This window comes from Pelecanus crispus, chromosome 1 (assembly GCF_030463565.1).
Source record: "Pelecanus crispus isolate bPelCri1 chromosome 1, bPelCri1.pri, whole genome shotgun sequence".
Taxonomy (NCBI): Eukaryota; Metazoa; Chordata; class Aves; order Pelecaniformes; family Pelecanidae; genus Pelecanus; species Pelecanus crispus.
The window spans coordinates 53,860,892-53,887,995 of record NC_134643.1 but is presented as its reverse complement, the minus strand read 5'-3'; the positions used below and the strand labels follow the sequence as shown (position 1 = coordinate 53,887,995).

At 40.1% G+C, this 27,104-nt stretch overlaps 1 protein-coding gene across 3 annotated transcripts; it reads right to left on the bottom strand.

Moving 5' to 3' along the window:
- Positions 1-1,735: 1,735 nt before the first annotated feature.
- TMPO (thymopoietin) lies at positions 1,736-25,915 on the bottom strand. Of its 3 annotated transcripts, XM_075706231.1 has the most exons (9): positions 25,492-25,915; positions 15,963-16,089; positions 13,369-13,527; positions 11,745-11,845; positions 6,351-6,470; positions 6,148-6,243; positions 5,501-5,611; positions 4,145-4,239; positions 1,736-2,882 (listed from the first exon to the last, which is right to left on the bottom strand). In XM_075706231.1, exons 1-9 carry the CDS (start codon positions 25,729-25,731, stop codon positions 2,618-2,620), a joined length of 1,314 nt encoding a protein of 437 aa, XP_075562346.1. In that variant the 5' UTR covers positions 25,732-25,915; the 3' UTR covers positions 1,736-2,617. The 3 variants fall into 3 exon arrangements, with proteins under 3 accessions (XP_075562346.1, XP_075562357.1, XP_075562367.1); XM_075706242.1 differs by lacking the exon at positions 6,351-6,470; XM_075706252.1 differs by lacking the exons at positions 5,501-5,611; positions 6,148-6,243; positions 6,351-6,470.
- Positions 25,916-27,104: the final 1,189 nt, after the last annotated feature.

The window sequence follows — 27,104 nt, the reverse complement described above, 5'->3', positions numbered from 1 at the left end:
TTGGTTCTGAAAGTTTAACATGTCTCTGTCTAGAAGTCAAAATAAGCTAATGGAGCAAAAGTGAGATTATTAAAAAAAAAAAACAAAACAAAAAAAAACCCAAAAAACCACAACACAAAAAACACTTCCTATTGCTTCAGCACTTTGATACAAAGACTACAGTATACTTCAGTGTAACTTATACAGCCGTATTTAGAAGGCTTTAAGCACATGCAACTATTCAGCTAGTAGCACTATTACTACATGTGTTACTCTTCAAATAACGTGAGTAGCTTTAGGAATGCTGGTAAATCTGTATTTGGGGCTGGGTGAGGAAGGAAGAGAGGGAATAAGAAGGAAGAGGTTACTCTTAGGGCTATCTCACATCATTAAATACCTCAAGTATAAGAAGCTCATTCATTTCTTTAAGATACATTGTCTTCCAACTACAGCTAAGCTACATGTAGGTTACTTTGAGGACTTACATAGAAAAGTCTTTACCTTCTGTGAAGTAACACTGAAGTTGAGAGGATTCTCCAAAACAGTGCATAAATGCATAAGAATGACGACATTTAATTGCATTGCAGTTCAGTTTGGGGTTGGTTTGGTGGTTTTTTTTGTTTTGTTTTTTTTAATGATGCTAATAGTATCCCTGAAGGAGGTCAACTGAAAGTATTTCATGTAACTAGAAGAGAAAGACATATTTCATGTTAAAACATATAGCAAAGTGGGGTGAAAAAAAAATGTAAAGTGAAAAGGAAGTTCCTTAAGCATTGAAAAGCAAATGAAGACTAGCTTCTCCCCCAACCAAATTAAAGGCCTAACATAGCCTAAAGGATTATGGTGCAAAACTATTCTTATACTGCAAGTATGATGAGTATTCCTCCCACTAAATGTTGACATGAACTGCTCTGGTTTAAAAAAAAAAAAAAAGCTGATAGTAAAACATGGAAGACTGTAGCAGCACAAAATGACACCACTGATACATCAGTTGTCTTGCTTTTGCTGCTTTTCAGCAATGCATTTATTTTGATAAGGAAAATCCACACACATTAAAATCATTTTTATTTTTCTGCATTTTGACACCAAAAGTGAATGTCTTCTGTTACAATTTTCTATAGGATAGACACAAGTTTAGCAATTTGGATTACTCAAAAAAACAGATTAAGAGGAAAAAAAACGTTACTCTTAACAGGAAAAAACCACCAACTATTGCTTTGCTACAAATTACCATGTTTGTCCCAAAGTTCACAGAAAGTAAAGCTTCCCCATAGCTATAGTCTACACAGTAATAGTACCTAGAGTAAAAAGATATTTTCTATTAACTAATGTTCTCAGCTTTTTATAAGTAGCACTTTAAGAATAAGTAGTATGATTTATTGCGATTTTGTACCAAGCAATAAGACTGAACATCTGTACGCTGCAGATTTAAGCACACCAAAATGTATACATTCACCTTAAAAAAATTTGTTGCTTATCACTCTTTATTGGTAGTAGTGAAGTCAGCTGCCTGCTCAACTAAGTTACACAATATAGAGTGTTTTAGCATGCTTCCACTGAGAAAAATATTCAACTGCATGAGTAGTAAACCTCACCTTAGAAGATGAAACTGTAGCAGAAAATGCAGCAATGCCCTCTTCATACAAGAATAAAACTTCATATGGAATTTTCACGCTTTGATAATACTTCTCTACATGAATATTCAAAGATAATCACATAAAGCTGGACTGGAAAGACCTTGCTTTTTTTAAAAAAAAAAAAAAAAAAAACAAAGACCACTGCTAAAGTCGGAATTTAGACTACTTCAGATAACAACCTTGACTCAAAAAAGTGTTTTAGTAGCAAATTATATTGATGCAATTTTTATTTTCCACGCATATTACTAATAAATAAGTTCCTCTAAGACATCTCTTGCCAATTAATTTGTATTCAGCTCCTACAACACTGTAAGCACTAAAATGAAGGGATACATTAAATGATGTTACGCTTAAACTAAGTTACTAATATGATACTAAGACTTTTACAGAAATGCAAACAGATTTACAGTTACATTTACTAAAAAGTTACAGTAATCTACAGAAAAGATTGTCGTTGTACTCTCCCTATACCCTAAAAGAGATCAAATTCGGTTACTTTGTTACTGAAAAAATGCATACAGAAATGCATTTCCCTTTATCACCTGTGTTAAAATCCTCCTCCACAACAATCTAGAGACAAAAGTACAACTTCTCTTCTGTACAAAGGAAAAGCTTTAAAAACACAGCTTCACATTTTACTACATTTTTGCCCTTCTCAGCTTCCAAGTTCTTGCAAAAACAAATATACAGTTTCTCAAAAATGAATTTAAAGGATGTCCACATTAAAAAAATAAAGCCTACAAAAAGTTCAAAGATCTAAAAAAATGTTACTCCTATGGCAAAGTGATCTCCTACTAGTCCAAAGTCCAGAAAGTTACTGATGTCCATTTAATATTATCTTGCTTCATTTATCCAATTTATCAGGTTCCAATCACATTATTTGTAAGAAGTCCTTGAGCCAATGAGAGGGCAGAAGAGTTCTCTACAATTAAAAACAGGAGATCAAATCAGGTGTGCCTTTCAGAAAGATACTCATTTGGCATTGCCCGGAGAGCCAATATTCAGACATCCAGAGACAAGGATTTCCTTGAATTAGTTTCCATAGACTGATAAACCAAAAACAAGAAGACCGAAACAACAACAAAGACAAGAACTTTTATCCACAGGGGAATGGAGCGTTCTTTTTTTGTCGGTGGCTTCTCTGACTTCATGTCAGTTGAGGTACCATATTTTGAAGCATACTTGGAGAAACTTTCCTCCATTCTGAAGTCACTGTACTCTATAGGCCGGCTAGCAGCTCCTTTGATCGGTCTACGGCAGCTAGCACTGTTAATTTAAAAAAAAAATTAAAACATTGCATATTTAAAAGAGCACTCTAAGGTATATAGGAAAATTTTAGCATAATTGAAGAACTAAAAATTATTTCTAGTGAATGCAGTACCTGAAATATCTGTCTCAAACTCTAGCATGGCTATCATTACTATTCTTGAAGTTAAACATTCAGTGTTCAAACACACACCCCTTCAAAAAAAAAAAAAAACCCCACTCAAATGCCACTTTACTTCACCCTATCCACATAATCAATGGATCATAACAGGCAATAAAACTCTAGGAAGTGTGTCTCTCTCTCTGTATCTTTAATGATCACTTAATGCAGCCCCACTGGGATTTCTAAACCTAAGATTGTCCCTGGCCATTAAAATATCTACTGATGGCTAAGCCAATACAGAGCCAGAAGACAAAGCAGTAAGGGTTAAGAAACACACCTACATCGCCAAGTCCTTATATACAAGGATGATTTTTATTTTAAAAAAGTGGCATAGATTTAACTAGATCAACAGACCTCAAAACAAGAGAACAAAGCTGAGTGATGAGCAGATATGCCATGGTAGTAGTAACTGGTACCATATACTCACAGTAAGACTTTATGCAATTGCAGTTTAAATTGAAGCTGCAATTAACATGTTGGAAACACAGGAGTTGATTTCGCATCTTAACATAGGGAAACTTTTTCTCATCTTCTCTAAACAGGGCAAAGTTTTATGAATTGTTTAATTATCCAGAGCATTGTTTCAATTTTTGTTTAAATACAAAGTTGCAAAGAAAAATGTAATAGCCCTTCCTAGATGCGGTCCTTATTCATGCTAAGAGTAATCAACAGGACTGCTACATAAAGGAAAAAATTCTTCTTTACTTTCAAAAAGAAAGCCCTAATCTATGCTGGGAGATCTTTCCTTAATTTAACAGCAAGCCTAAAGCAGCTGCATCTATCCAAAAACTTGAATATTGTGAGCCATTACCACAAATAAGCCCTTTCCATTTAACTTCCAGCATTCAGAAGTTCTGGTAGTAATTCCTACTATAGTAATCTTTTGTCTTCCCACCCCCAATTTAAATAAAGAAGAGACTGTTTTGGCTTACAAAACTATGTACATAGAACAGAAGAGCTAGGTGGTGATCTCAACAGTCATTCAGCCAGAGTGCAAAAACTGTTCCTCAGAAATCTAGCAATATAATCAAAAGATACTTCCCAGCTCAAAGAGGTTTACAAGAACTGAGAAACAAGCCCCCATAAACCTTAGTAATACCTAATTCCTGTAGGTGTTGATACTTCATAAGGGAACATTTCCTTAAGAATATCCCTTTCTACTCTTCGTTCTTCTGTATGAGTTCTCTCCAGCACCTAGGAAACAAAAAACAGTTACAGGCCTAACAGACGGCAAAACAAAAAACTCCTGCATAGCTATCTCAGTGACCATAACCACATGCAATTTGTAAGAATGAATGAGTCACCCAGTGACATTCAAGAAGTTTACTTTTTGGGTTTTAAAAGTTAGTTTAACCTTTGATAGTGGCAGCTGTCTGGTCACTTTTGGTGTCTTAAAGCATTTGGTGCTCTCCTCAGTTTCCTTTAAGATAAAGAATACACTGTACAAATACAATATACCTGCCAGCCAATGATGTAGGTGATCAAAAAAAAAAACTTAACCATCACCTCTATCATGGCTGTGTTGAGCAGATCACAGGATTGGTTGTGGCCAACATGATTAAAAAAGCACTGATGTAGGCAATCTGTCTCTTCTTGCTGTAATAAACAATGCCACAGTACAGTAGAATACTAACTGAAAAAAAAAACTTACACAGTCTGAAATAGAATATCTAGTTTCCCACAACCTTCTATTTGATAGCTAAGTCTACATTGCAGTCACATTATAAACAAATAAAGCAGCCCATTTCATAAATCTCAGACCCACTGGTAGAGTAGGCTTCACAAGTATTAATACAAGTTTTATCTACAGTAACTACCTGAAGCAATGAACTCCATTTAAATTCAACCAAGCATTATCTTGTAGTGTAAATTTCCAAAATATTACAGTACTACATTAATACATTACATATACTTGCAAGTGCTTTAGACCGTTCTCCAAGAGGTATACAATTTTGACAGCTTGAATAGGTTAACAGCAAAAGAATTATTTTCTTTCTTGATAACTGACAGGAATCTACAGATGCTTTTTAAGTTCAGGGTTTTGGTCTAAAGTAATCCTACTCTGATTCCCTAAATTAAGGCACATTGTTGTTTTTCAGGATAGGCTGATTTACAAGATAACCCAATTTTGCTCTCAAAGAATTTAAAAGAAAAAAAAAAAATCTACATTTTGTACAGAAAAATAGCAGCACAAAGAGAAATAACAAACCCAAACATATTTGGCAGGGGGTGGGGAGTGGCAGGGGGGAGGCAAAGCAGGCTCTCCACACACACACACCCCAAATCTGAACAGGGAAGATAAAAATAATTTTATATTCTCTCTTTTATGCTAGTCCATTTTGACTAGTGCCACCTGGGCAGTGACATCCTCCACCCGCTCTGTACTAATCACATACACACAAGAATCTTGTTCACAGAGAGTAAGCGATAGCAATCTAAGTTTTAATTTATTTACTTCAGCTGTCATCAGTGGTTTCTTTGGTGTTCTTCTGGGCATGTCTGAGAGTTCACTGACTGACAGTGTAGCAGCTGCATGCTTGAAATTTCCAGGCACCCTATTGACAACCTGCCGAGATTCAAAATTGTTCAAACTCAGAATCAGCCAAAATACAAAATAAAAGGGAGAAGGGGGCAGAACCAAACAACAAAACCTTTATGTGCATTGCATATATGTATGTTAGGAGTTAACTCAAGGTTATGTAACAGATACTCTGAAATAAGCACAGGAAACACATTGCTTATCATTCCAAGAAGTTTCTTTTAAGCCATTTAGAAACATAAAGGCTATTTAGTTTGCCAGAAAAGCCAAACTTAAAAGCAGATATTCTGCACGTACTTAAATAAAGACCTGAGCTTTTAACGTGGTTCTTCTCAACCCTCCCCCCAAAAAAGACATTAGATGGGACCTAGGCATCTACCTAGTCCCATCTCAAAGTGAACAGCATGAAGTACTAATACAGATATCGAATATATGGTTTCAAAGACTACTGAATAGAAGACTGTTTTAAGGAAAGTCAGACTACCCGTTCAAAACAGAATGATTCTGTCAGTAAAGAATACCACTTGCATGATTTATTAAACATATTTACTAAGCATATTTACTAGGGTCTCGTTGCTTGCAGTCAATATAGTTTCAGCTATGGGAGTACTCTCTGTTATTACAGCATCATCTACAGGCAACTGTGCTGTAGCTTCCACCTGTTTGTTTAAAACAAACAAAAGAAAACAATTGAATAAGATAACCACTGGGACCCTAACAATGAGAAAAAAAAAAAGCTTGTCTATTATAATAAGCCTCTCATCACCCTTTTCCTTGGTGTTCTTCTTGACACTCTTGTAGACTCCCTAGAAAATGCCTGCAGAGGTCCACTTTTTGAAGATCCACTTGTCCAGACAGTCTCAGTAATTCCATCTTGAGAATAGGTCTATTCAAGCATCAAACACATGATCAAAATACATGAAAGCCAGCTCTCAACATTGGATACCCACAACCAAAAGCCAGAATAGCATGCATACTCCAGAAGCAGTGTGCCTACAATCCAAAAAACATTTGGATCCCAATACAATCAATAATGAATAGCTAGCCAAATTAGTAGTGTTGACCACAATACTTACATTAGAGCACATTATTCTTCCAATACAGAACCAACTAGACAACGCTCAACAGTGAAAACTGATAATCTGCTCACTGCAATAGCGTGAAATAACTAACGCTACAAGTAGTTACGTCAAGTCACGGACAGCAGATATGCTAGCTTTCAAGCCATTACATTACCTGCCTACACAAAAAAAATTCATCTATGAGCATAAGCAGAAAGCATCCCCTTAACTCTACCCAGATAGGGGTCTATTCTCTCAAGCAGAGATGGGAATTGGTTTAGGCACAGCCACCTGTATTTCAACAGGAACTAATCTCCAGCCTCATGGGGCAGGGGGAGATGTTTTATAATCTTAAAAGTTTCCACATACAGAGATGAAACTCACACAATTTTCATGTAACAATGGGTTTAAATGAACAAGCCTGACAGATCTTTACAAATCTAAGTAAACAAACTTTTATAGCCATTAACAAACACAGATCATTCCCTATGCCTTATCACAAGTTTCATGCTAGAAGAAAAAATCCTTCTTAAAACTAATTCCAAACACAGACCTGGAGGGAAAGGGAGATGAGGGACTGCTTCTTCTAGATTATATACAAGATTTTTCCTTTTCATTTGGTTAAGTTTAAACATAAAAATAAAAATTATTACTTTGTTAATACTGAAATTACACATTAACACCTCATGCATTGATACCAAGTTTTTGGAAGTTGCACTCAATGCTGATGGAAGTTATACAGACTGGTGCAACTGTCAATTACAGGTCTAACAGCAGAAATAACTTAACTGGAACTGTATTAGCCCCAAAACGATGTGTTAAGAGAGCAGGCTAGAAAGTATTTAATTTATCAAGGGGGGTGGGGGGGAGGGAGGTTAACAATTCCCTTATCCAGTCCCCACTTGTATCTTCAAAGTTACTCCACTGAAACTAGAAGCTGAGCAGCTTTATGATTCTTAACATAAGTTCTGTATTACAGTTGCTACATATCCAGCAGAGGGAGCACAAGTATTTCGCTTTACTCCAAAGTCAATGAAATACTTTGAAAACCAAATGATGTGTATTTATGCACAGACCTCAAATCCAAACAGATTCAGATGTTTCATATAGAATTGTAGATTTCAGCCTAAGTCTCCAACATTCTTTTCAATTTAAACATATTTCTGATGAAAGATCTCCCAACCCCTCTTTATATATTCACCATACACTGGCTTCTGTTCCCTATTAAGAAAAGCTTAACCTGCAACCTTCAATCATGGCTCCTTAACTCACCCCCATACGCTTTCTATTTGAGAGGTGTTCTTTAGAAGCTTAGAGAAAAACACTAATTTCAGAGTGGTTCCACTCAAACACATTCCACTCAAGAAAGCAGTAAGGCAATTCCCTCATCCGACTACTGGAAAGCTCTCCTGCCCAGGCTGTTTGACTAGGAACTAGTTTTCTTCTAATAAAAAGTTAGAAGTACTTCAGCAAATAACTCCCTCTCTCCTTAATTCTTCAGATGCTTGTCAGTCATGTGTTTTAAGTACCAAGTTTCAAGTTTTTTCTTGCATGAAAAGCCTAGGAAAAAAACAGAATCTTCTGCATAAGACCCATCCAGACCTCAGCAGAGCATATTCAACAGACAAAATTAAAAAAAAAAAAACCAACCACAAAACCCAAACAAACCATATTGTCTGCAGTTATAGTTATCCTCACTGTCAATTGAGCAGGCCTTGTCTGCTTATCCCACAAATATCTGAACTAAATAAACCCTATTAGAATGCAATATTCATGTTTAGGTACACCAGCACCCTCTATATAACCAGAGAAAGTTACAATGGTGTGGTACACAAGTACTGTTCAGCATGTGCTTTGAACTGTCACATTATTCATGAGCAGTGAAGCTATAGATTATGAGTTTAACTCAGCTATCACTTAGCAAGTTTTTTATTGGGTGTATGCCACATGAAATATGTATGCCAAGCAAGTTTTTTATTGGGTGTATGCCACATGAAATATGTATGCCAGTAGCTGCAATGCTGCATGTTATATTTTTAAGAAGCCCAGCTATACATGTAGTCCAAAAAAAGCAGGGAGGACTTAGAGAACGCAGCACATGCAGAATGTCACTATACAAAGTCTCAAGGAGAGGAAGTAGTTCTATGTTGCTAGGACTCATCAACATTTAAGTTGTATAGCCCGCCTCTCTCTGTCCAGTGCCATCTACTGTGAGGCCTTAGGCTTAGTTTTGAACTCTTAACTCTATATTCACCTACCTGATTGGAGGGGGTCATTCAAGTTAGGGTGTTCTCCCAACTTTTCCAGTTCACTATGAGGTGGCAACTAAGTACAAAGAGCGGGGCTCAAATTCATCTAGCCCTCCACTGCTAACTGACTGACAAGACCGATAAGCCTGCTCGACTTCCCCACCCAATTTCTTTTGCACCAGCCCGCTTAAAGACTATTTGCACTCTTTTCTTAAGAGAACAGCAACATCCATCCGTGCCAAATGACAGACAATCCTTTCAGCTGTGTACATCTGGACTAAGACTAGTACTGGACAGGACCCAGAAGTGACTAACGAGTCTGCTCGCACAACACTACCAATCTATTCAGCCCCACCACTCTTCAGAGCCTCATAATCTTTGAGCCAATGCCACACAGTGCATTACCGTTGCAAATAATTCTGCAGAATAAGTATGGTCACTTGACACATCAGATGCAAACATGAGATCCAATTTCACAGGAAAAGGGAAAGAAAAAGGATAACATCTTCCCCATCTTCCAGTTTTATTCTCAGCAAAATGTATGACTAGACGCATTTGCTAGCCAAAAACATTGAGTTGTTCTTGGCTTCAAGCAGCTGTAAATTTTTGTTGGTGGCGTTTTTTGGTTGTTTTGTGGGGTTTGGGGGGAGGTTTGGGTTTTGTTATGTGTGGGTTTTTTTTTTTTTTTTTAAACACAGCAGTCAGGAGCTGAAATGTAAAAGGCTTAACAAGCTAGAGAGTTAAGAGTTCCCGAAGAATTCAGCATCATTTTGAAATTAGATCATTTTTTGATTAATCAAGTGATATTCCTTTGACTAACTGCTGGTAATTAAAATATGCAAGCCACAAAATATTGCATCTGTACTGCACATGTAAGATTGCAAGACAAAACACAGTAATGACCTAATGTTATTACAGTGAAATTGGATGACAAAAATTTGAGTAAGCACTCATCACTTGAAAATGCCACAAAAATACATCACTGTATCTCTTCCTTTTTATTCTGTAAGTGGGTTCCTGAAGACTAGGAAGCTTTGTTTATGGATAGCTGAATTAAATACCTGTATTACACTAAGGCTGGCACGGATTTCTGGGTGAATAGTGATTTAGAAAAAAGTAATCCTTAAAATAGAATGCCCTCAAGATTCAGATTCCCATTATAAAGTCCATCACAAGCAGAAGTTCCCTGAATAAATTAAGGAATATTTTGTGTGTTGAACTATGTGTGTGTTTTGATTTGTAGAAGTGAAATCTGTTCAGCTTGTACCCTAAAAATCCAATTAAAAATAAGCAGAACTAGTTATGATCTCCATAACTGTGTTGTATTACCCAAGCTCACGTAAAGCAGGTAACATGCTGCTAAGAGGCACCCATACCAAAAGCATGTTTATACATACACACACACTACCAAAATAGGAAGCATCTGGCATTTACCATACTATAAAGTAGTGAGAAAAGTCACTGATCTGCTAAAATACATCAAGCCATTAACAGGTCAGATTTCGTGTCACCGAATGTGTTCTATACAAGTCCTTTACTGCAGCACAACTCCACTACTTATTGGTCAGATGAGTAACACTGTAAAGATCCTAAGTAACCTAAGCTGGGGAACAGGATATTTAGTGACACTGTCACATCACAAGGAAAGATCAGCCACCAATTACCAAATCCAGCATTCAGCCAGCAGTTTGAAAACCTGAGGTGCTTCTGTAAAATCCCTCTTTCAACAAGACAACAGAACTAATATTATCTATAACTAAAGGACAAGTGGTACATATAGCAAGATTTAAACTTGTTATTTATTATTTTTCTTCTTAGGACAAGTTTTCCAACAAATTAATGTCTACTCAAGTAGTGCTGCTACAAGCATAGTTAAAGAAAAAATATTATACAGATAGCTAGTGCATGTGTATACACACATACACACACTTCTATATATATAAATATAGGCATAATACATGAAGTAATGTACTTCTGTATATGCTTAAGTTACAGTCATTAAACAGATGTATACAAAATGCATACATCTATGTATAGATATCAAACCAGACAGATGTTATGTATTTAATAACGTTTCTAAAAAACCACACACCAAAAACCCCAACCTTTTCCCCAATTTTTTTTTTTTTTTTTAAGAAACTGCTGCTTTTATTTTCAAGCATTGGAACAGGCTGCCCAGAGAGGTGGTGGAGTCACCATCCCTGGAGATGTTAAAAAAAACATGTAGATGGGGCACTTCAGGACATGGTTTAGTAGGCATGGTGGTGTTGGGTTGATGGTTGGACTGATGATCTTAGAGATCCTTTCCAACCTTAATGATTCCTAGTTTTTACTTTCATTAAAAAATAATCCAGCCACCAACCCAAGAAACATGAAATTAATTATTAATTTACCCTTAACTGGTTTAGTGGTGGATTTGGTAGTGTTAGGTTAATAGTTGGACTTGACAATCTTAAAGGTCTTTTCCAACCTATGACTGAATCAAGTTGTTTACAAGCATCCAACAGGATGACATCAGCTCATCTGACATAAAAACCTGTCAAGTTTCCAAAACTAAACATGTGAAAGTTCCCTATTATTTTTCTCTGAGAGGTGCTACAGCAGCTGGTAAATCAGACAAACAGCTTTTAGCAGATCATAATTCTGAATGTTATCAGTCAGGCTAAGAACAGCAGCTATAGTTAATTCACAACATTTTCCTGCTGTATTAGAACAGGCTTTCCAAAATAACTTTGCAAAAACAGCATAGTCCACTTAGTCAAATACAATTATGTTACAAGTAGTGAGGTGTTTAGTGAGCACATCACCTGCAGTTAGTAGCCGTTCCAGATGCCACTAAATTAAACATACCTGGTTGTGTTCAACAACTCTTCTTTGTTTAAGTGCTACTGGAGTCTTCATCCTGGCTTTCAATGGTTCTCTCTTCTCAAGCCTCAGCTCACTCTTCGGATCTGTAACCAGTTTTAATATAACTAGTTACTATAATACTACTGCTTGTTGTACTAGTTTAAACCAATTGTATTTCAATAAAAATTCATTTTAAAAGGCAACATAACTCTTTTATGAGTTACCATTTCCTTAAAAAGTTGTGAGCTACAGGTACATTTCTCCATTGAACGTAGAAGAACAAAGACTTTTGAAGAATAATCTTAAAAATTATTTTAGAACACTGACCCTAGTGTTTCGGTTTTGTCCTAAAAATCCTACATTTCAGATAAGCTTCCACCAATCTAGCAGTTCCATTTAGAAACTGGTATCAAGTTGCAATCACTTTAACCAAAGTACCATTATACTATTGACTGTAGTACGGGTATTGAAGCTTTTCAACATTGCTTAGGCTGTTAATTTCATTTCCTTTAAAACAGGTACTTTTGCATAAAACTCTTTTTTGATGCAGAGGGGCAAGTGGTTAGCTGTCATCTTATCAGTAAGAGAATATATTATTTCCACTCCCTTTCTAAAATTCTAATAGCATTACACCAACATATTTAGAATGTATTTATAGAAACCCTTTTTTTTTTTGGCAGAGGGAGTGTTTGGTTTTGCACCCCCTGCCCCAGCATTTGAACAGTTTGGTAATTAGATGAAGCATATGTAAATATAAGGAGATAGCTGTCAGTTGTGACTGGGCTCTTGTCTGTCCTAAAAATAAATAAATAAATCTCTAACATCCCTCCCCACCCCCAAAAGTGCAAGAGATTAACGTTCATAAACAAGCCCCAAAATGCAAGGGAGGCCCATTGAGTTCCTACTTGTATTTCAACCTGGAAGTTCCTGGAAAAAGAAAGAAAGAAAGAAACAAAACAAAAACCCCAACCAACCAAACCACCCAAAACCAAACCACACAAAGTAAGAATCTTCTAACATGCCATTCAAGACACTCTTTAAAGACTACTTTTTACTTTTTGCAAGATGTATGATGGTATGTTTTAGGTTCCACTTCCCCCACTCCTATACTTTTTTGATGTAAACTTGACATTAAAACACCCAAGACCAATCAATCAACCCACCCCAGACTAAGTCCATAAGGAACAGAGCTCAAAAGGGATTGAGTCATTCATGAGAGACATTAAACAACATAAAAAAAGTACAAAGTTTAATAAACAAACATTCATACACTATCCCATAGTAAAGATAACTACTGTAAGCACCATAAGACAAAAACTGCACTTGCACTGCAAGATGAAGCGCAAAGAACACTGGAACGCTTCATATGCAGTTCTACCTATCAGAGTTACAGGCTCCAATCTGGGGAAAATGGACAAAAGGGAACAGTTTAGTAGCAAGAAGTTTCCTTTCCCAGAACAGGCACCTGGATCACTGTGCATGATCAAGTACATGACCCACATGGTCTACAGCAGTATCTTGGGGCCTCAAACAGCCAGATCATGCCCTCTTTAGGTATTTCTTCTACTGCAAGTATTACTGATGTATAATTTGAATAGTTCACATGCAAGTTCCACTTAAGTCTTACCTTCTTCATTGTCACTGTACTGGTCAGAATCATTATTTCCATTCTGTCTGGTGTTCTCAGCAGTTGAAGAAATCGCTGGGAGAGGCACAGGTGCCTTCAGTTCTGGACCTTGCTCCATGAGCTTCAATAGTTTTTTCTCATAAAGTTTCCTAGTAGTAGCTATAACAAGGAAGGATACATGCTGAAGATACGGTTTTCATCTTTCCTGACTTGATTGCTAGAACTTGGCTGTTACCTGTTTCTTGGTAATCTCTGAACGTACTTTTTTTTTTTTTTAAAATCTGTCTATAGGGCCCAAAGCATATACCTCTGCATATGTAACACTACCTCTAAGGCTTCTAACTTTTTGGTTTGAGAGAATTCTTAAGATATACCTAGACCTGTTAGTACACTGAAAGTTACAAGCATTTATCTATGGAAAGGGAATTTACCTGCTGCTTAGATGTTTTGTTTCATATGCTGCAATACACAAGTTGTTATGCCCTCGCAAAAAATTTAGTGAGACTGATATTACAAGGGCAACAGCTTCCATGCAGATTCAACTATTATCCTCTAAATCCCTTTACCCTGGAATTAACACCCCTTCCCCTATAGTTTAACCTTTACCCTCAGTAAGTTTGCAGACGACACCAAACTGGGTGGGAGTGTCGATCTGCTGGAGGGTAGGATGGCCCTGCAGAGGGACCTGGACAGGCTGGACCGATGGGCCGAGGCCAACTGTATGAGGTTTAACAAGTCCAAGTGCCAGGTCCTGCACTTCAGTCACAACAACCCCATGCAACGCTACAGGCTTGGAGAAGAGTGGCTGGAAAGCTGCCTGGCCGAAAAGGACCTGGGGGTGTTAGTAGATAGCCGGCTGAACATGAGCCAGCAGTGTGCCCAGGTGGCCAAGAAGGCCAACAGCATCCTGGCTTGTATCAGGAATAGTGTGGCCAGCAGGAGCAGGGAGGTGATTGTTCCCCTGTACTCGGTGCTGGTGAGGCCACACCTCGAATACTGTGTCCAGTTTTGGGCCCCTCAATACAAGAAAGACATTGAGGTGCTGGAGCATGTTCAGAGAAGGGCAACAAAGCTGGTGAAGGGTCTGGAGCACAGGCCTTATGAGGAGCGGCTGAGGGAACTGGGGTTGTTTAGCCTGGAGAAGAGGAGGCTGAGGGGAGACCTTATCACTCTCTACAACTACCTGAAAGGAGGTTGTAGTGAGGTGGGTGTTGGTCTCTTCTCCCATGTAGTTAGTGATAGGACGAGAGGAAATGGGCTCAAGCTGCGCCAGGGGAGGTTTAGGTTGGAAATTAGGAAAAATTTCTTTACGGAAAGTGTGGTCAAGCATTGGAACACGTTGCCCAGAGAGGTGGTGGAGTCACCATCCCTGGAAGTGTTCAAAAAACGGGTAGATGTGGCACTTCGGGACATGGTTTAGTCTAGTCTACCCTTGATTGGTTTAGTGTGGACTTGGTAGTGTAGGTTAATGGTTGGACTGGATGATCTTAAAGGTCTTTTCCAACCTTAACGATTCTATGATTCTATAAATTCAGTTCAATGAGCATCAGAGGTGTTGCAATTAAGCAGAAAAAAACAGAACAGCTGTTAGCTGCAGAAAAGTCTAACCTTAGAAGATTTCAGGTAAGAGGAAGCCATCCTCAAAAAGAAGTGGCAGACACTCACAAGAAACAGAATCCATACCCTGTAAGAACTAAGGCTTTTACTTAGACCAAATTTGAACATTCTTCCAGTGGACTGCATAGCTACTTGAATTTTTCAGAAGACTTGAGGACTGTGCAAGAGGAATAGGTTGAATAGGAAGGCATACAGAAACAGCTAACAGAAAATATTATGCATAAGACTTTGAATACACACAGGACTCCAGGCTCCATCACTGACACTTCCATCCACCCAGGATTTCAAGAACATTCCACAGAAGGCTCAGCATGCTACAAGCGACCATCTTTTTTGAAGAGTTGTGAAATCAAAGTCCTTTGCCATTAGGGTAGTGCACAATCTGAAAGGCAAGGAGCTTTGATCCCACATCATAGATGAGTGCCCAAGGCAGGAGATTAAGCTGGGGTCAGGACTTCTCCTGATGTAGGTTAGCATGCAGGATAGAATGCTACGTTCAAGGGGCCAGAAAAAAATTAGCAAAGGAAAACATTACTGCACAATGCAGTGAGTAGGAAATGCTCTAGGGAAGGAGAAGTTCCATGTTCTCATTCTGCTCTCAATGCTATTAGCTTATTACATAAGATGTATTTTCTATTTAAGCAGGCCCCAGATCTCAACCTCTGTATCAGAGGGCCTAATTACCCCAACATTGAACTTTAACTAACAGTTACACAGCTTCAGAACAGAAGTTGGAACATCTCCAGCTGGCCTAGAACACAAGAGGAACAAACTGTGGACTCACCTACACCACAATGCTTCAAGTCTTCTCAGTGCAAATAGTTCAATGAAAACATCTTAAGTGCAAAGTCGGCTTGTAACAATATTGGCACTAAACTTCCTAAGCAACTGTATCAGAGAAGCTTAGAGTACTCAGAACCGAGGTTTAGCGAGAAATATGCTGAACGGATGAGTATTTGCTAGCTCCATTGACTTACCTACAATTGGGCCAGGATTTAGTCCATACTTCACAAGCTGCTCTTGAAGATCTTCATTACTCATCTCTGTTATCTCTAGGTCATCCTTCTCCTCTGGCCTGGGTTTGTCAGTCTTCTTCGTGGCTTTCTGTGAGCATGCGAGCAAGAAACAAAATACAGAGCATTTTCAGTTAATACAGAATACATCTTTTTCTTTTAAGGGAACAGGAAGATTTGAGTCCTAGTGTACAAAACCAGAAATTATATTCTCCCCATCCCTCCCCACAGTAAAGCCTATGTGAAACACTTTAATCATTTACACCTACTAAACAAACAGGCATGAGTTTCCTACTTACATAAGGAAACACCCATTACAAGCCTCCTCTATGTATTTAAAAAAAAAAAAAAAAAATCTTGCTCATTATTCTGATCCTGTGTCTTAATTTGAAGCTCAAGTATACAACAGGAGAGGATTTCTTTCCTGTGACTGGAAAGGTAAGCTTCTAGCTGTTTCACCAGCACTCCTCTAAGCTACAAATATATACATTCCATCGGCATTTCTTCACATTGTTCTTCTACCTAGCAGGTCAATAGTTCTTCCTCTAACAATACAGAACAAGTTCTTCAGTACCCACACCCTGTGAACCAAGTTCCCAAAATCCCCATTCCCACTTATCCTGGTGTCCTCTGTAAGATTACATGATGTTACAAAGCAAGTGCAGGAAAGGCAAAACCAGAAACGCCCTTACATTTTCAAAACCCTGCCTGTCTGCTCAGGCCGCTGCTACTGTAGCTCCAACAAATCCTAAAACCAGCTCTGGCAACACTGCTTGAACAGTTGGCAATGCACCACCACCACATACAGATGGTTATCAAAATAATCTGCCAAGATGCTACTCCTAAATTAGCAGTTTCCACTATATCCAAACAGAATGATCATAACATTTGTTCAACTTGGGAAGCCTTTGTTACTACAATAGACATTTCAAGCTCCAAGATCTGCAAGAGAGTGAGGAGGTAAGACAGAAAAAATATGCTTAGGATCTGCTTGCTCTCAACTAAGAAAGATCTTGATACTGCTTTGAAATAAGTCATATTTGTATCTCAAAGTTGGAGGACATAAAATCAGATACAACTTCTACACTTAACATGTTTTTCTACTTGGTTGCCCAGAGGGCCTATGTGGGTTTTGTGGTACTTACCAAAGACTAAAATTCCAAATACAAATACGCTATAACATTCGGTCACAATTTTTTCTTGTTGTCTTTAGTAAGACAGCACTAAAAGACTATAATATAAGATGACTGACATGAGTCAACAGTATCTAGCTAGCCACTGATGCCAGTTCAACATTGGTTTGCATGCAAGCTTGGTCTTGCCTCAAGTGTCTTGATATTTAAAAGCTACAGAGGGACTGTATGAGGTTTTCTAAAATCTGACTCCTTAATTAAACAATTTTCCTCTAACTTTTTCCTCTAACTCCTGGATTGTGAAAAACCCAGCATGATGAACTTAAAATCAGCTGCTGAAAAGCAACAGAATCTCCAAGAACTCATGTTATTTCTTAATTCTAAGAAATAGACTCCAAGCAGTCTGAAGAAAGGATAGGATCACTAAAGTGACAGATTTGACTAATGACAGATTTACAGCTCACTTTATCAATCATTCCATTCCCTTATCACATAAAAATCTAATTAGTTTTTGAAGCAACTGAGACTACTTATCTAGTACACAAAAATCAACAAACCTGCAGCTATAGGAGACTTGTATTTACTTTTGAATGTGTTGGTCATAACACTATTTCAAGTTAAGTATCATGTTAACAGGAACTCCATATTCAGTGCATTTTTTTTTTTCTGGACTACTGAACTGCCCAAACAGTGGAAAAGAGTTCCAAAACATACAGTGGGTTTTCTTGTTGGAATCCGTTTAGACTATTGACAGCTCTGGTGTTTGCACACATCACCAAGCAGATTAAATAAGATGCTACTTCCATATTTCAGACGAAAACAACTACCACAGTGCAGGAAATCAACATTCCAATGGCACTTTAAAGAAACTGGAAACTTAATTTAATGTATCTCTGCCTTTGTATCACTTAGAGGCCACAGAAGAGACTATAACAATATACACCAGAAGAACCACTCAGCATTCTACTAGACATTTTACCAAAATCTTAACCACCAGAAATCTAACTGTACCTACTAAGTAATACAGTTCTCTAACACAAGTAAACTCACATATTTCATAGTATCTTTGGTATTTTTTTTTCTTCCAAGTACTATTTCACTTTTTCCTGCAGTATTACTACACTTTGAAACCACCAGAATAGTCAGTTTCAGCAGAGAAAAAGGGTAGGGAGGGGATGAAAAGTTGAATATAATCCGTGTTCTTCAGTAATATGACCAGATGCATCGACTACCTTGTCTTGAGGTCTTCAACTTTTACTTTTGAATGCCTATTCTCCTTAAAGCAGAAGCAAATTACTTCATTTGTACAAGTAAAAGCTGCCACTGAACCACTTACTGGATCATAAGATCAGTCCCTAGAAGGATAAGGCAGGATAGAAGAATTTCTCTCATATTTTGGCTGTGGTATGACACATTAAGCTCAGCAACAACATTAGCTTTAATTACCAGTACTATTACAGTATAAAGCACCACTACACTTTCTGTGCATCATCACAACTTATCCATGGGACTACCCTGTGTGACAGATCAAAAGAGCTAGCTTTAAAATTTATCATTGCAAATTAAAACTAAACAAAAAAACCCCACACCCACATTTTCTTGATCTGGTGACCATTAGTAAAATGAAAGTTGTCTTACTGTGGTGTAGAGGTAAAGTGCTTAAAATGAAATTGTGGCGAACACCAGGATTTGCCAAAGTAGGGTGGTACAGCTGACCACCTTGCATGTAATGTAAATATGCTTGCAACGCTATACCCAGACCAATAAATCCTCATCTGAGTATCTTCTAATTCCATCCAGAGCAAGCAGCAGTAAAAAAATTATTTCTAGTCATTGCCATTTTCTAGAAAACAGAAGATTGAAGAGGATCTGCATATTTCACTTGAGAGATTTGTTCACACCAAAGAGATGGCAATTTGGTAGTGGTATCTGTCAGGCTCAGTTTCAGATTAACTAGGACCCAACCCTTCAAACAAATACTAAACTGAATTATAAGCTTGGGGCTCCTACACAGAATTCTCAGTTCTAGGGCCACAGGAAAACAAGAGCACAGAAGTAGTTCATCTTCTCAGAGGTCATCTCTTCACAGCAAAAAGCTTTCACCTTCTTTCACTAATGAGAGGAGCAGAAAATGCAAGTGATGAGAAAACAGCTGAAGCTATCCCTTACCTCATCTTCAGCATGTCTGCTGAACAGAAATCCAACAGCCACGGACCAGTTTATCAGACAAACTTTATGGCTACCTTTACTAGTTCTAGCACTACTCCACCAAACACAAGCATAAATAACATCTTGAAGAAGCCATTAAATAATGTAACAGACAACTACTGGGTATCACCAAAATAAGCATTTTCAAATCCCAAGTTAAATGGCACCTACGTTAGGATATTCAAGGCCTTTAATCCCAAACAGGTGCAGCTTCATCACTAGAAGCAGAAAGGCTCAGGGCTTCTTTACTGTTTCCCTGAATGAGGTTAAGACAGGCTAAGAAAGCCCAAATCATGCCAACAGAATGCTCTTTAATTCTCCAGTTTGTACAGTGTCCTCTCTGGTAACAAGTAACAATATTTCTCTTCGGGGAAGGCAAGATAAGACTTTGCATGTGCAAAGTCTCAATAATAGACTGATACTGTGAAATAGAGGTCTCTATTCCCCTTGCACTTTTTATTCTACCATACACAAACATTTCCTGCAGTAGAATTTTTTTTTTTAACTAAGTCCTACTGGACTTATTAACCTCAAAGGCCTCGAGACAATATTTACTAAAAGCTACAGGACAGACAAAATAAACAATGGAAAGGAAATTATGCAGCAGTAATTCAGAGATACTGATACACTCAACTTCAGGAATTCTCTACCTTTTAACCTTAGTTAGTGCATGCCAGACTTAGAATTTCCAAGCCTATGACTGGTTACAGTCCTAAATTATAAGATTAGGGACTACTTAACCCTTCCACCCCCATCCTCCTCCCCAGACACTAAATTCTATGTTACTCAGTGAAGGGAACGTACGCGTTCTGAAAACAGATGAATGCTGCATAATGCAGAGTTCTTTCCAGAGAACTTAAGTGGAAGAGTAAAAAATTCACAACAAAAAACAAATCAAGAAACCAAACTAACAGATGGTCTCATGGCTCAATCAACTGAATGCTGACCTGGAGATCTGGCTTGTGTATGTCTCCCTGCTGAACAACTGACATGCACTGCTAGACAAAAATTACTTCAACTGGACTATTTAAATATAACAGCCATTATTACACCAGCACTCTTAACAAGCATGTCTCCCTAGTTCATGAGTCTAGAACTGCAGAAAGTCTGAAGGTGCAGAAGAGCATGGCAGGAACTCTCACTGCAGCAGGAATTACTCAGTCACCTCACCCCTACTGCCCACAGCTGTCACTTAGACAGCAGATGAGTGCCATTTAAAAGGCCACAAAGGTGTTAATCTGTATTCTGGGTCACATTTGTAGACCACATCATAATTGAGAAATACAGCCACAAAGAAAACACTGAACAGATTCTCTTCCTTCAGTGGGTAGCATATATGCTACATTCTCTCACCTATCCTGTCCGAGCATGCAGTTTCACCTTCCACACTCCTAATCTTCTTGAACTACCAGTTTTACTATTACCTTCCCTTTTCCAACAGGGAAGGGGTTGAAACCATACAGTTACATCAGCTACAGATATTATCACTACCACACCATTCTGACCATAAAGAGCTGAAGCTAGCTCTTGATTTACTTGACTACTTGATTAAAACAAACAAACAAATCTTTACCTAATAGGTCTCTTCTATAAACTTTCAAACAGGCCTTTCAGGTCCAGATGCTCTCATTAACTTGAGGCCCAAACAAGCATGATTTTAAGAGCTTGTCCTCTCTTGGTAAGAGTATATAGCCAAAGTGAGTCCCCGCCCCAAATAAGAGAAGTGTTACATCTAGAGAAGTGGCCATACTTAAAATGATACTTTCAGGTATTTCACAGGAAAGCTCTTTAAAAAAAAAAAGTGCTAACATTCAATCATATTTTTAGTAAATTTGATTTGACAGCATTTGAAGTCATCTTCTACAAAGCAGACAACGCTCTATGCAAAAGGAAGGGGTTTTGCTGCATCACATTACAAAGCATGAAAATGCTGTCTGAGTTTCACTGACGGGAAGTAAGACCTTACTACAGTAAAACAGTTTCATTTTTAATTTTAGGTGCCAAAAAAATGCTAACTGCCTAGAGACTTTGCTGTTCCAAAGCACGATGGTTTCCGGGCCTCAAAACAACGTGGTCAGAACAAAACCCCTAGAAGTTCTGATCTGCTCATACACGCATATTAATCGTCTGTATGTCCACTACTGTATCAGAATAAAAAACAGGTCAAAATAAACCCACACAAATATAACTGAAACAACAGCAGCATCACTATGGATGCATGATACTTGTCTTAATACATCAACTTTACATCACTAGCATATTAAGGTTTTTATTTGTTCTGAGAGAGGTATAGGTTGGATGTAGTACTGACAGAGCTGTGCTGGAAAAGTGATGGATTTAAAAGACATAGTTTGTAGTAGGATTAAAACTGTAGGGTTTTGTCTCATTGCTGCACAGCTTTTATCAATAGAAAATGTGCACATAAATGCATTATCAAATGCCCAGAACTTAGTAAAAAGAACACTAAAATGACAGTGTAGACAGTTTAAAGTTACTAATGACTACAGCAATGTCAAAGCTTTAACTGCCAGTATCAAGAAACCTGGTTTAGCTTTACAGTCTTTTCAATGACTGCAAGATGGATATTCAGAGTATACGCCTTTGAACTTGTTTCTCATGCCTATTTTAAGAAAAACACTGCTCCCTCACCCTGGGCAGCCCTGGCCCCTCACCCGCTCCCCCATGCCGCTCTAAGCCCCGACCACCTCTACACAAGACAGGAGCACTGCAACTCCAACTGGCTGCAGGCTCAGAAAGGGCTCTAACTCTCTGCACTTACTAAAGGGAAGTGCTAGCAGACCCAGAGCAGGATGGGGAAAGGCTCAGTGACCAGTAAATCCCTCCAGTGACTGACAAGTCAGGACCACCCTTACTCAGGCCAACATGGTATCCCGATTACAATCAATTTTTCACACTAAAAGCCATATTAAACAATATCTTTTGTACATCTTTGATAGCCTATGCCCATAGAGTAAGGACAGACTGCTTTTTGACTGTGAGCCCAATCCTTTCAGAGGACTTGAGCAACTGAGAAGATTGCTCACTCAGGGCGTTTGGACTTCAGCAGGCAGGCACACACACACAAGAATTTAAGCACTCACAACTGGTATTACTACTGAATAAGCACTAACTTAAAGAGATTGTGTCTCAATAGTGTTGCTCTTCTCTATTCAAATGTACTCATTTCTTGGCTCCAAGAGCAATTCTGGCCCTTTTCTACCTCTCCCTCTAAGCATCCAGCATGCATTCATTCATCCCAGCAGTAGGAGTGAGTCTTCATTCCCAAATCATTCCCCCAAAAATGTAGTGTGGGTTTTGTTTTTGTTTTGTTTTTTTTTTTTTTTAAAGGATCATATAATATTAAAGCTATAGCCAAAGAAATACCAAAAAATGAGAAATAGCGGAAAGCAGCGAGACAGAACCCTCCAAAATGCAAACTTATGCAAGTGCTCTTTCAAATGTTTTTACAAGTTAATACTAGCCTTGACTGAATCATCTGGATTGAAGAGACTTTTTTGCAATTTTCAAGTTAAGCAGTATTCAAATTTTTAGAGTGATACAGGAAACACAGAATAGAGCTGTCCAAATTTCTTGATCCCACAGAAGATACCTTTGTAATATAGCAAAGTATTTTGGTGTTCTAAAAACATTAAGTAGTTGATTGCCCAAAAGTTTGAAACAGCTGGTTTACACCCCCTCAATGTACACAATCAATACTACAATTTCTAAGACCTGTAATATACATAAAACCAGAACTAATAAAGCATTGCAATTTTGTTACTCAGATCTCCACCTAACAACAGAAAAGAGCCATGTTATTATACCAGTACCTGTTATAAAGTACTTTTATGCACCCAGTGTGAATTGTTTTCTGGTCCTTTTAAACATACACATAAAAGAAATACTTAAGATAAAATAATGAAGTTACACAGAGGAGTAAAAGACAGAGGTTGCTGAATCCGCCTTTGTTTCCAGAGCCTACAAAGTGACTTACAGGAAATAGGGGATTCCTTTATTTTATTCCTCCTTTCCGTAATGACTTGGCAGTCCCAGCTTCCTCCCTTTGCCCCTTATTTCTAGTTTCTTCTCTTTCAGAGGTTTGAGTGCTTTCCCTCCTGTTCTCTCTTTACCTTATCAAGCTATTTTGCTTTGTTTTCATACCAGAATCCCACTCCCCTGGATGTCAGACTTCCTTCACTCTGCCTCTCCCTTCCAACTCTTTTGGGGGCAAGTCACTGTGGAGACCTGTACTTTACTCTCTTGGAAGGACAGCAGAGCAGAGAAGCACCCTTATGCCAGAAGGCATTAACAGGGACAACAGCTACTCAAGCTACTACAAGCAGTTTCAGAACTACCTAAACTGTACTAAGTACACAACAAGCATACATCAACCCTTTTTTTTTTTTTTTTTTTTGTTGGGTGCGTTGGTTGGGGTTTTTTTGTTTGGGTTTTTTTTGGGGGGGGGGGGGGTGGGGGTGGGGCGGAACGACGGGGACGACCCAAATCCAAGCAACTGTCACTAGAATATTCACTGAGGTTTTGGAAGTTATGGTGACACACTGCTCTGATATTAACACACAAGACTAACAGGAACAGCACAGAGCCTTCCAGACATTGTTAACAAAAGTGTAAGGGTGCCACCCATTCTGGAAACAACAACAAAAGTCACCCATAATTGTTTAAGCTTAAGCACTGGGGAAGGGAAAGGAAAAATCAGATCGAGAAACTTCAGCAGTTATGAGACTTTCCTTCTCCTACAAGCGTGAAACGTCACATTCAAGCTCATCCTATTTTACTCAAAAGCACTTTACAAATGCTACAGGCAGACCATTACAAGTCAGAGAAGTCTCTACTTCACTGTAAAGTTTCTCCAACGAATGCCAGTTAAGTATTTGAATTAGACAGACATTAAAAAGAGGTAAATAATTTGGTTAGAAATCTCTTTCTCTTTTAGTTACAGTTTTCCGTTTCTTAATTCAAGAACTGTTTCTTGGGTTTTTTTAAAGATTATAGTATGAAGGACCTTCAAAGGAGTCTGCTTCTCTGCACTCTCTTACAAATGAGCTTTGGAAGACAGTATTTCAGATACTATCATTAAATACTTATAGTATCATACATATTACAACTCCAGTAGACAGCAATCATTATACAAGCCTTTACGCAAGACCAGACAGCTTAGAATTATGAATTAAAACATTGCTTTCTCAATATATGCAAATTTACAGACCACTTATTAAAAATTAAAAAGGAAATCACATTTTCTAAAAGGGAAAAATTCCAAGTGCCATCAGTTCCCCGCCTCTCTCCTTACATGATTAAAAAAAAGTATGTCTAAGAAAGCAAGTAACAGTGGACCAGCTGAACATGCAGCAGAGGCACTTTGCTATAAAACATATGCTTAGAGGTATGAGAGAGACAGCTACATTAAGCAGACCCTCTTTACACTAAGCAGTCCACTCCATTAAACAAAACAAGCTGTTCCTTCACAGCTTCATCCTTTCATCTGGAGGTATTTACACCGACTAGCGCTGCTTCAGTACAACCGAGACAGCCGACGGGGGCCTTCTTTCCAAAGTTGCAGCCTCGTACAGAGCTTCTCTTGCTTTACTCCTCCGACACTTAAGCGTTTCACTTATGAGACCGCCCGCCAAATCAAAGTAAAGGCTTCCCAACTTACACTCGGGGGGGGGGAGGGGGTATCACGCTCCACGCGCGACCGCGCTGCCTCCCGCCCCGCGGCCGAGCCGCTCCGCAGCCGCCGCCACCGAGAAGCGCACACGCGGGACGCGACCTGAAGGCGAAGCCGGCAGCCGCCCAAGCACCGACCCCGCGGGTCCCGGTTCGCTCCCAGGGCGGACGCCTGGCAGCACGCCCCTCCCCCAGGCGACAGCGACCGTCCCCGCCGGGCACGATCGCGCCCTCAGCCGAGCCGGGCCGCGCCTCAAGTTAAGGCGAGGCGGAGCCATCCCCGGCCCCACGCGGGAGGACATGCGGGGAGCCGCGGCGCCTCACGCCGGCCTCCGAGGCACGGCCGGCGGGCGGGGACGGGCGGACCCATTCGGGCGGGAAAGCGGGCCCGAGGCCGGCGGGAAGCCGAGGGAGGGCGGGCGGGGGCCAGGATCCCGGCGCGGGAGAGGGGCGGCGGTACTCACCCGCCCGGCGGCAGCGCCGCGGTTCCTGGCGCCGAGAGGCGTGTGCTCCCGCTCCTCGTCGCTGGAGAAGTCGGGCTGCGCGGCGGCGGGCGGGTTGCGGGCGGTGAGGTGCTGCAGGTAGAGCTGCACATACACGTCCTTGCGCTGCTCGCCGCCCGGCAGGCTCACATTGTTAGCGATAAGCTCGCTCTTCAGCTTCTCCTTGGTCAGCACCGACGGATCCGCCAGGAACTCGGGCATCGCCGCCGGCCACCGCCGCCGCCACCCTCCCGGGAGAGGCACCAACAAAGCGCGGGCAGAGGGGGCGGGGGGAGAGGGGGAGAAGGAGGAGGAAGAGGAGGAGGAGGAGGAGAAGAAGGAGGAGGAGGAAGAGGAGGACTCGCCTGCCCCGCGCCAGGGACCCAGCTCCACAGCGGGCGGGCGCGCACACCGAGCGCTTCTCCCAGACAGCAATAAACCGCACCCCGATTGGCGGAGAGGAGAACGAAGCGGCCCTACTATTGGCTGCCGGGCGGAAAAGAGGAGAGGCGCGCGGGACCCAGCAGCGTTAGTGCTTTGCGCGAGGGAGAGTAACGCAGTTTAAATTCGGCTCAGGCGGGAGAGGCGCGCGGGGCGGTGCCTCAGGCGGCGGCGGTGGGGGCTGCCAGCGCCCCGCTCCGCCCGCTGAGGCGGGCCCCTCGCAACAGCGCTTCCTCCTTTAACGCTACCGCCGGGGGCTCCCCGCCGCCCTTTCCGGCGATAAGGAAACGGCAGGCTGTTTTCCTCTGGCGGGAGAAGGGGCGGGAGCGCCCCGCTGGGGTGGCGGTTCAGGGCCCGGCGTCGCGTCCGTCGTGAGGTGGCCGTGGCCGTTGAGGAGCTCCCCGTAACCTGCTGTGACCCCTGTGACCTGTTCTGACATCTGCCAGCGGCCCTGTGCCCGCCGCTGCTCCGCCGACACCGGCTTCCCTGGCGCGATCGGCTCGCAGAGCTTGCCGCTGCCGCCGGCTTTTCTTCGGTTTGCTGAGGCGACGGCCTCGCAAATACGCTCACAGGAGTTTTCTCCCAGGGTAACCGAACTTGCTGCTGTCGCCAGCCAAGTGCTTCACTTCGTGTCACGCGTTATCAGGCTCGAGAAGAAACCCAACCGGGGAATTGGTAGCTAATTGTTAGTGTAACTGCCGCCGTTGTGATGGCTTATACATTAAAGAAAAAAAAAAAAAAAATTGAAGCGCTTCTATAGTACTGCAAAATTTGAAAGGTGCATAATCGTTTTATTGAGCTGACTTCAAAAATTTCCTGTGTGTCCCCGCTGGGGAAGTAGAACTGAGTTTAAGACTGCACGGTCTTTAAACAAGTGAGTTCAATCTTTCTGTGTTTACACGCTGCTTGCTGGGAACACACACTGCTCTAAATTTCCCTGTATTTTGTGATGGGAACGGTTTAATATTTAGATCTGACTATTTATCCTATGCTTTTGAGAACTGTGTTACAGTATCAGAGATACAAATTGAAATATCAGTATTTTCATTTGCTCATCAATCATGGATGTGAAACAGGATTCTTAGTGTTTGCACCCACTCCTCTTCATGTTCCAAAAAGAGTTTTAAATTGCTGTTGCGGAAAGGGATTTCCTC

Excerpts from the sequence above, each read along its gene's own strand:
- TMPO (XM_075706231.1), bottom strand. The coding sequence starts at position 25,731 with ATGCCCGAGTTCCTGGCGGATCCGTCGGTGCTGACCAAGGAGAAGCTG. Across the intron at positions 16,090-25,491 it reads GCGGCGCTGCCGCCGGGCGG|AAAGCCACGAAGAAGACTGA; the intron begins GTGAGTACCGCC and ends GCATGCTCACAG. Across the intron at positions 11,846-13,368 it reads GTACAGTGACAATGAAGAAG|ATCCGAAGAGTGAGCTGAGG; the intron begins GTAAGACTTAAG and ends AACTGGTTACAG.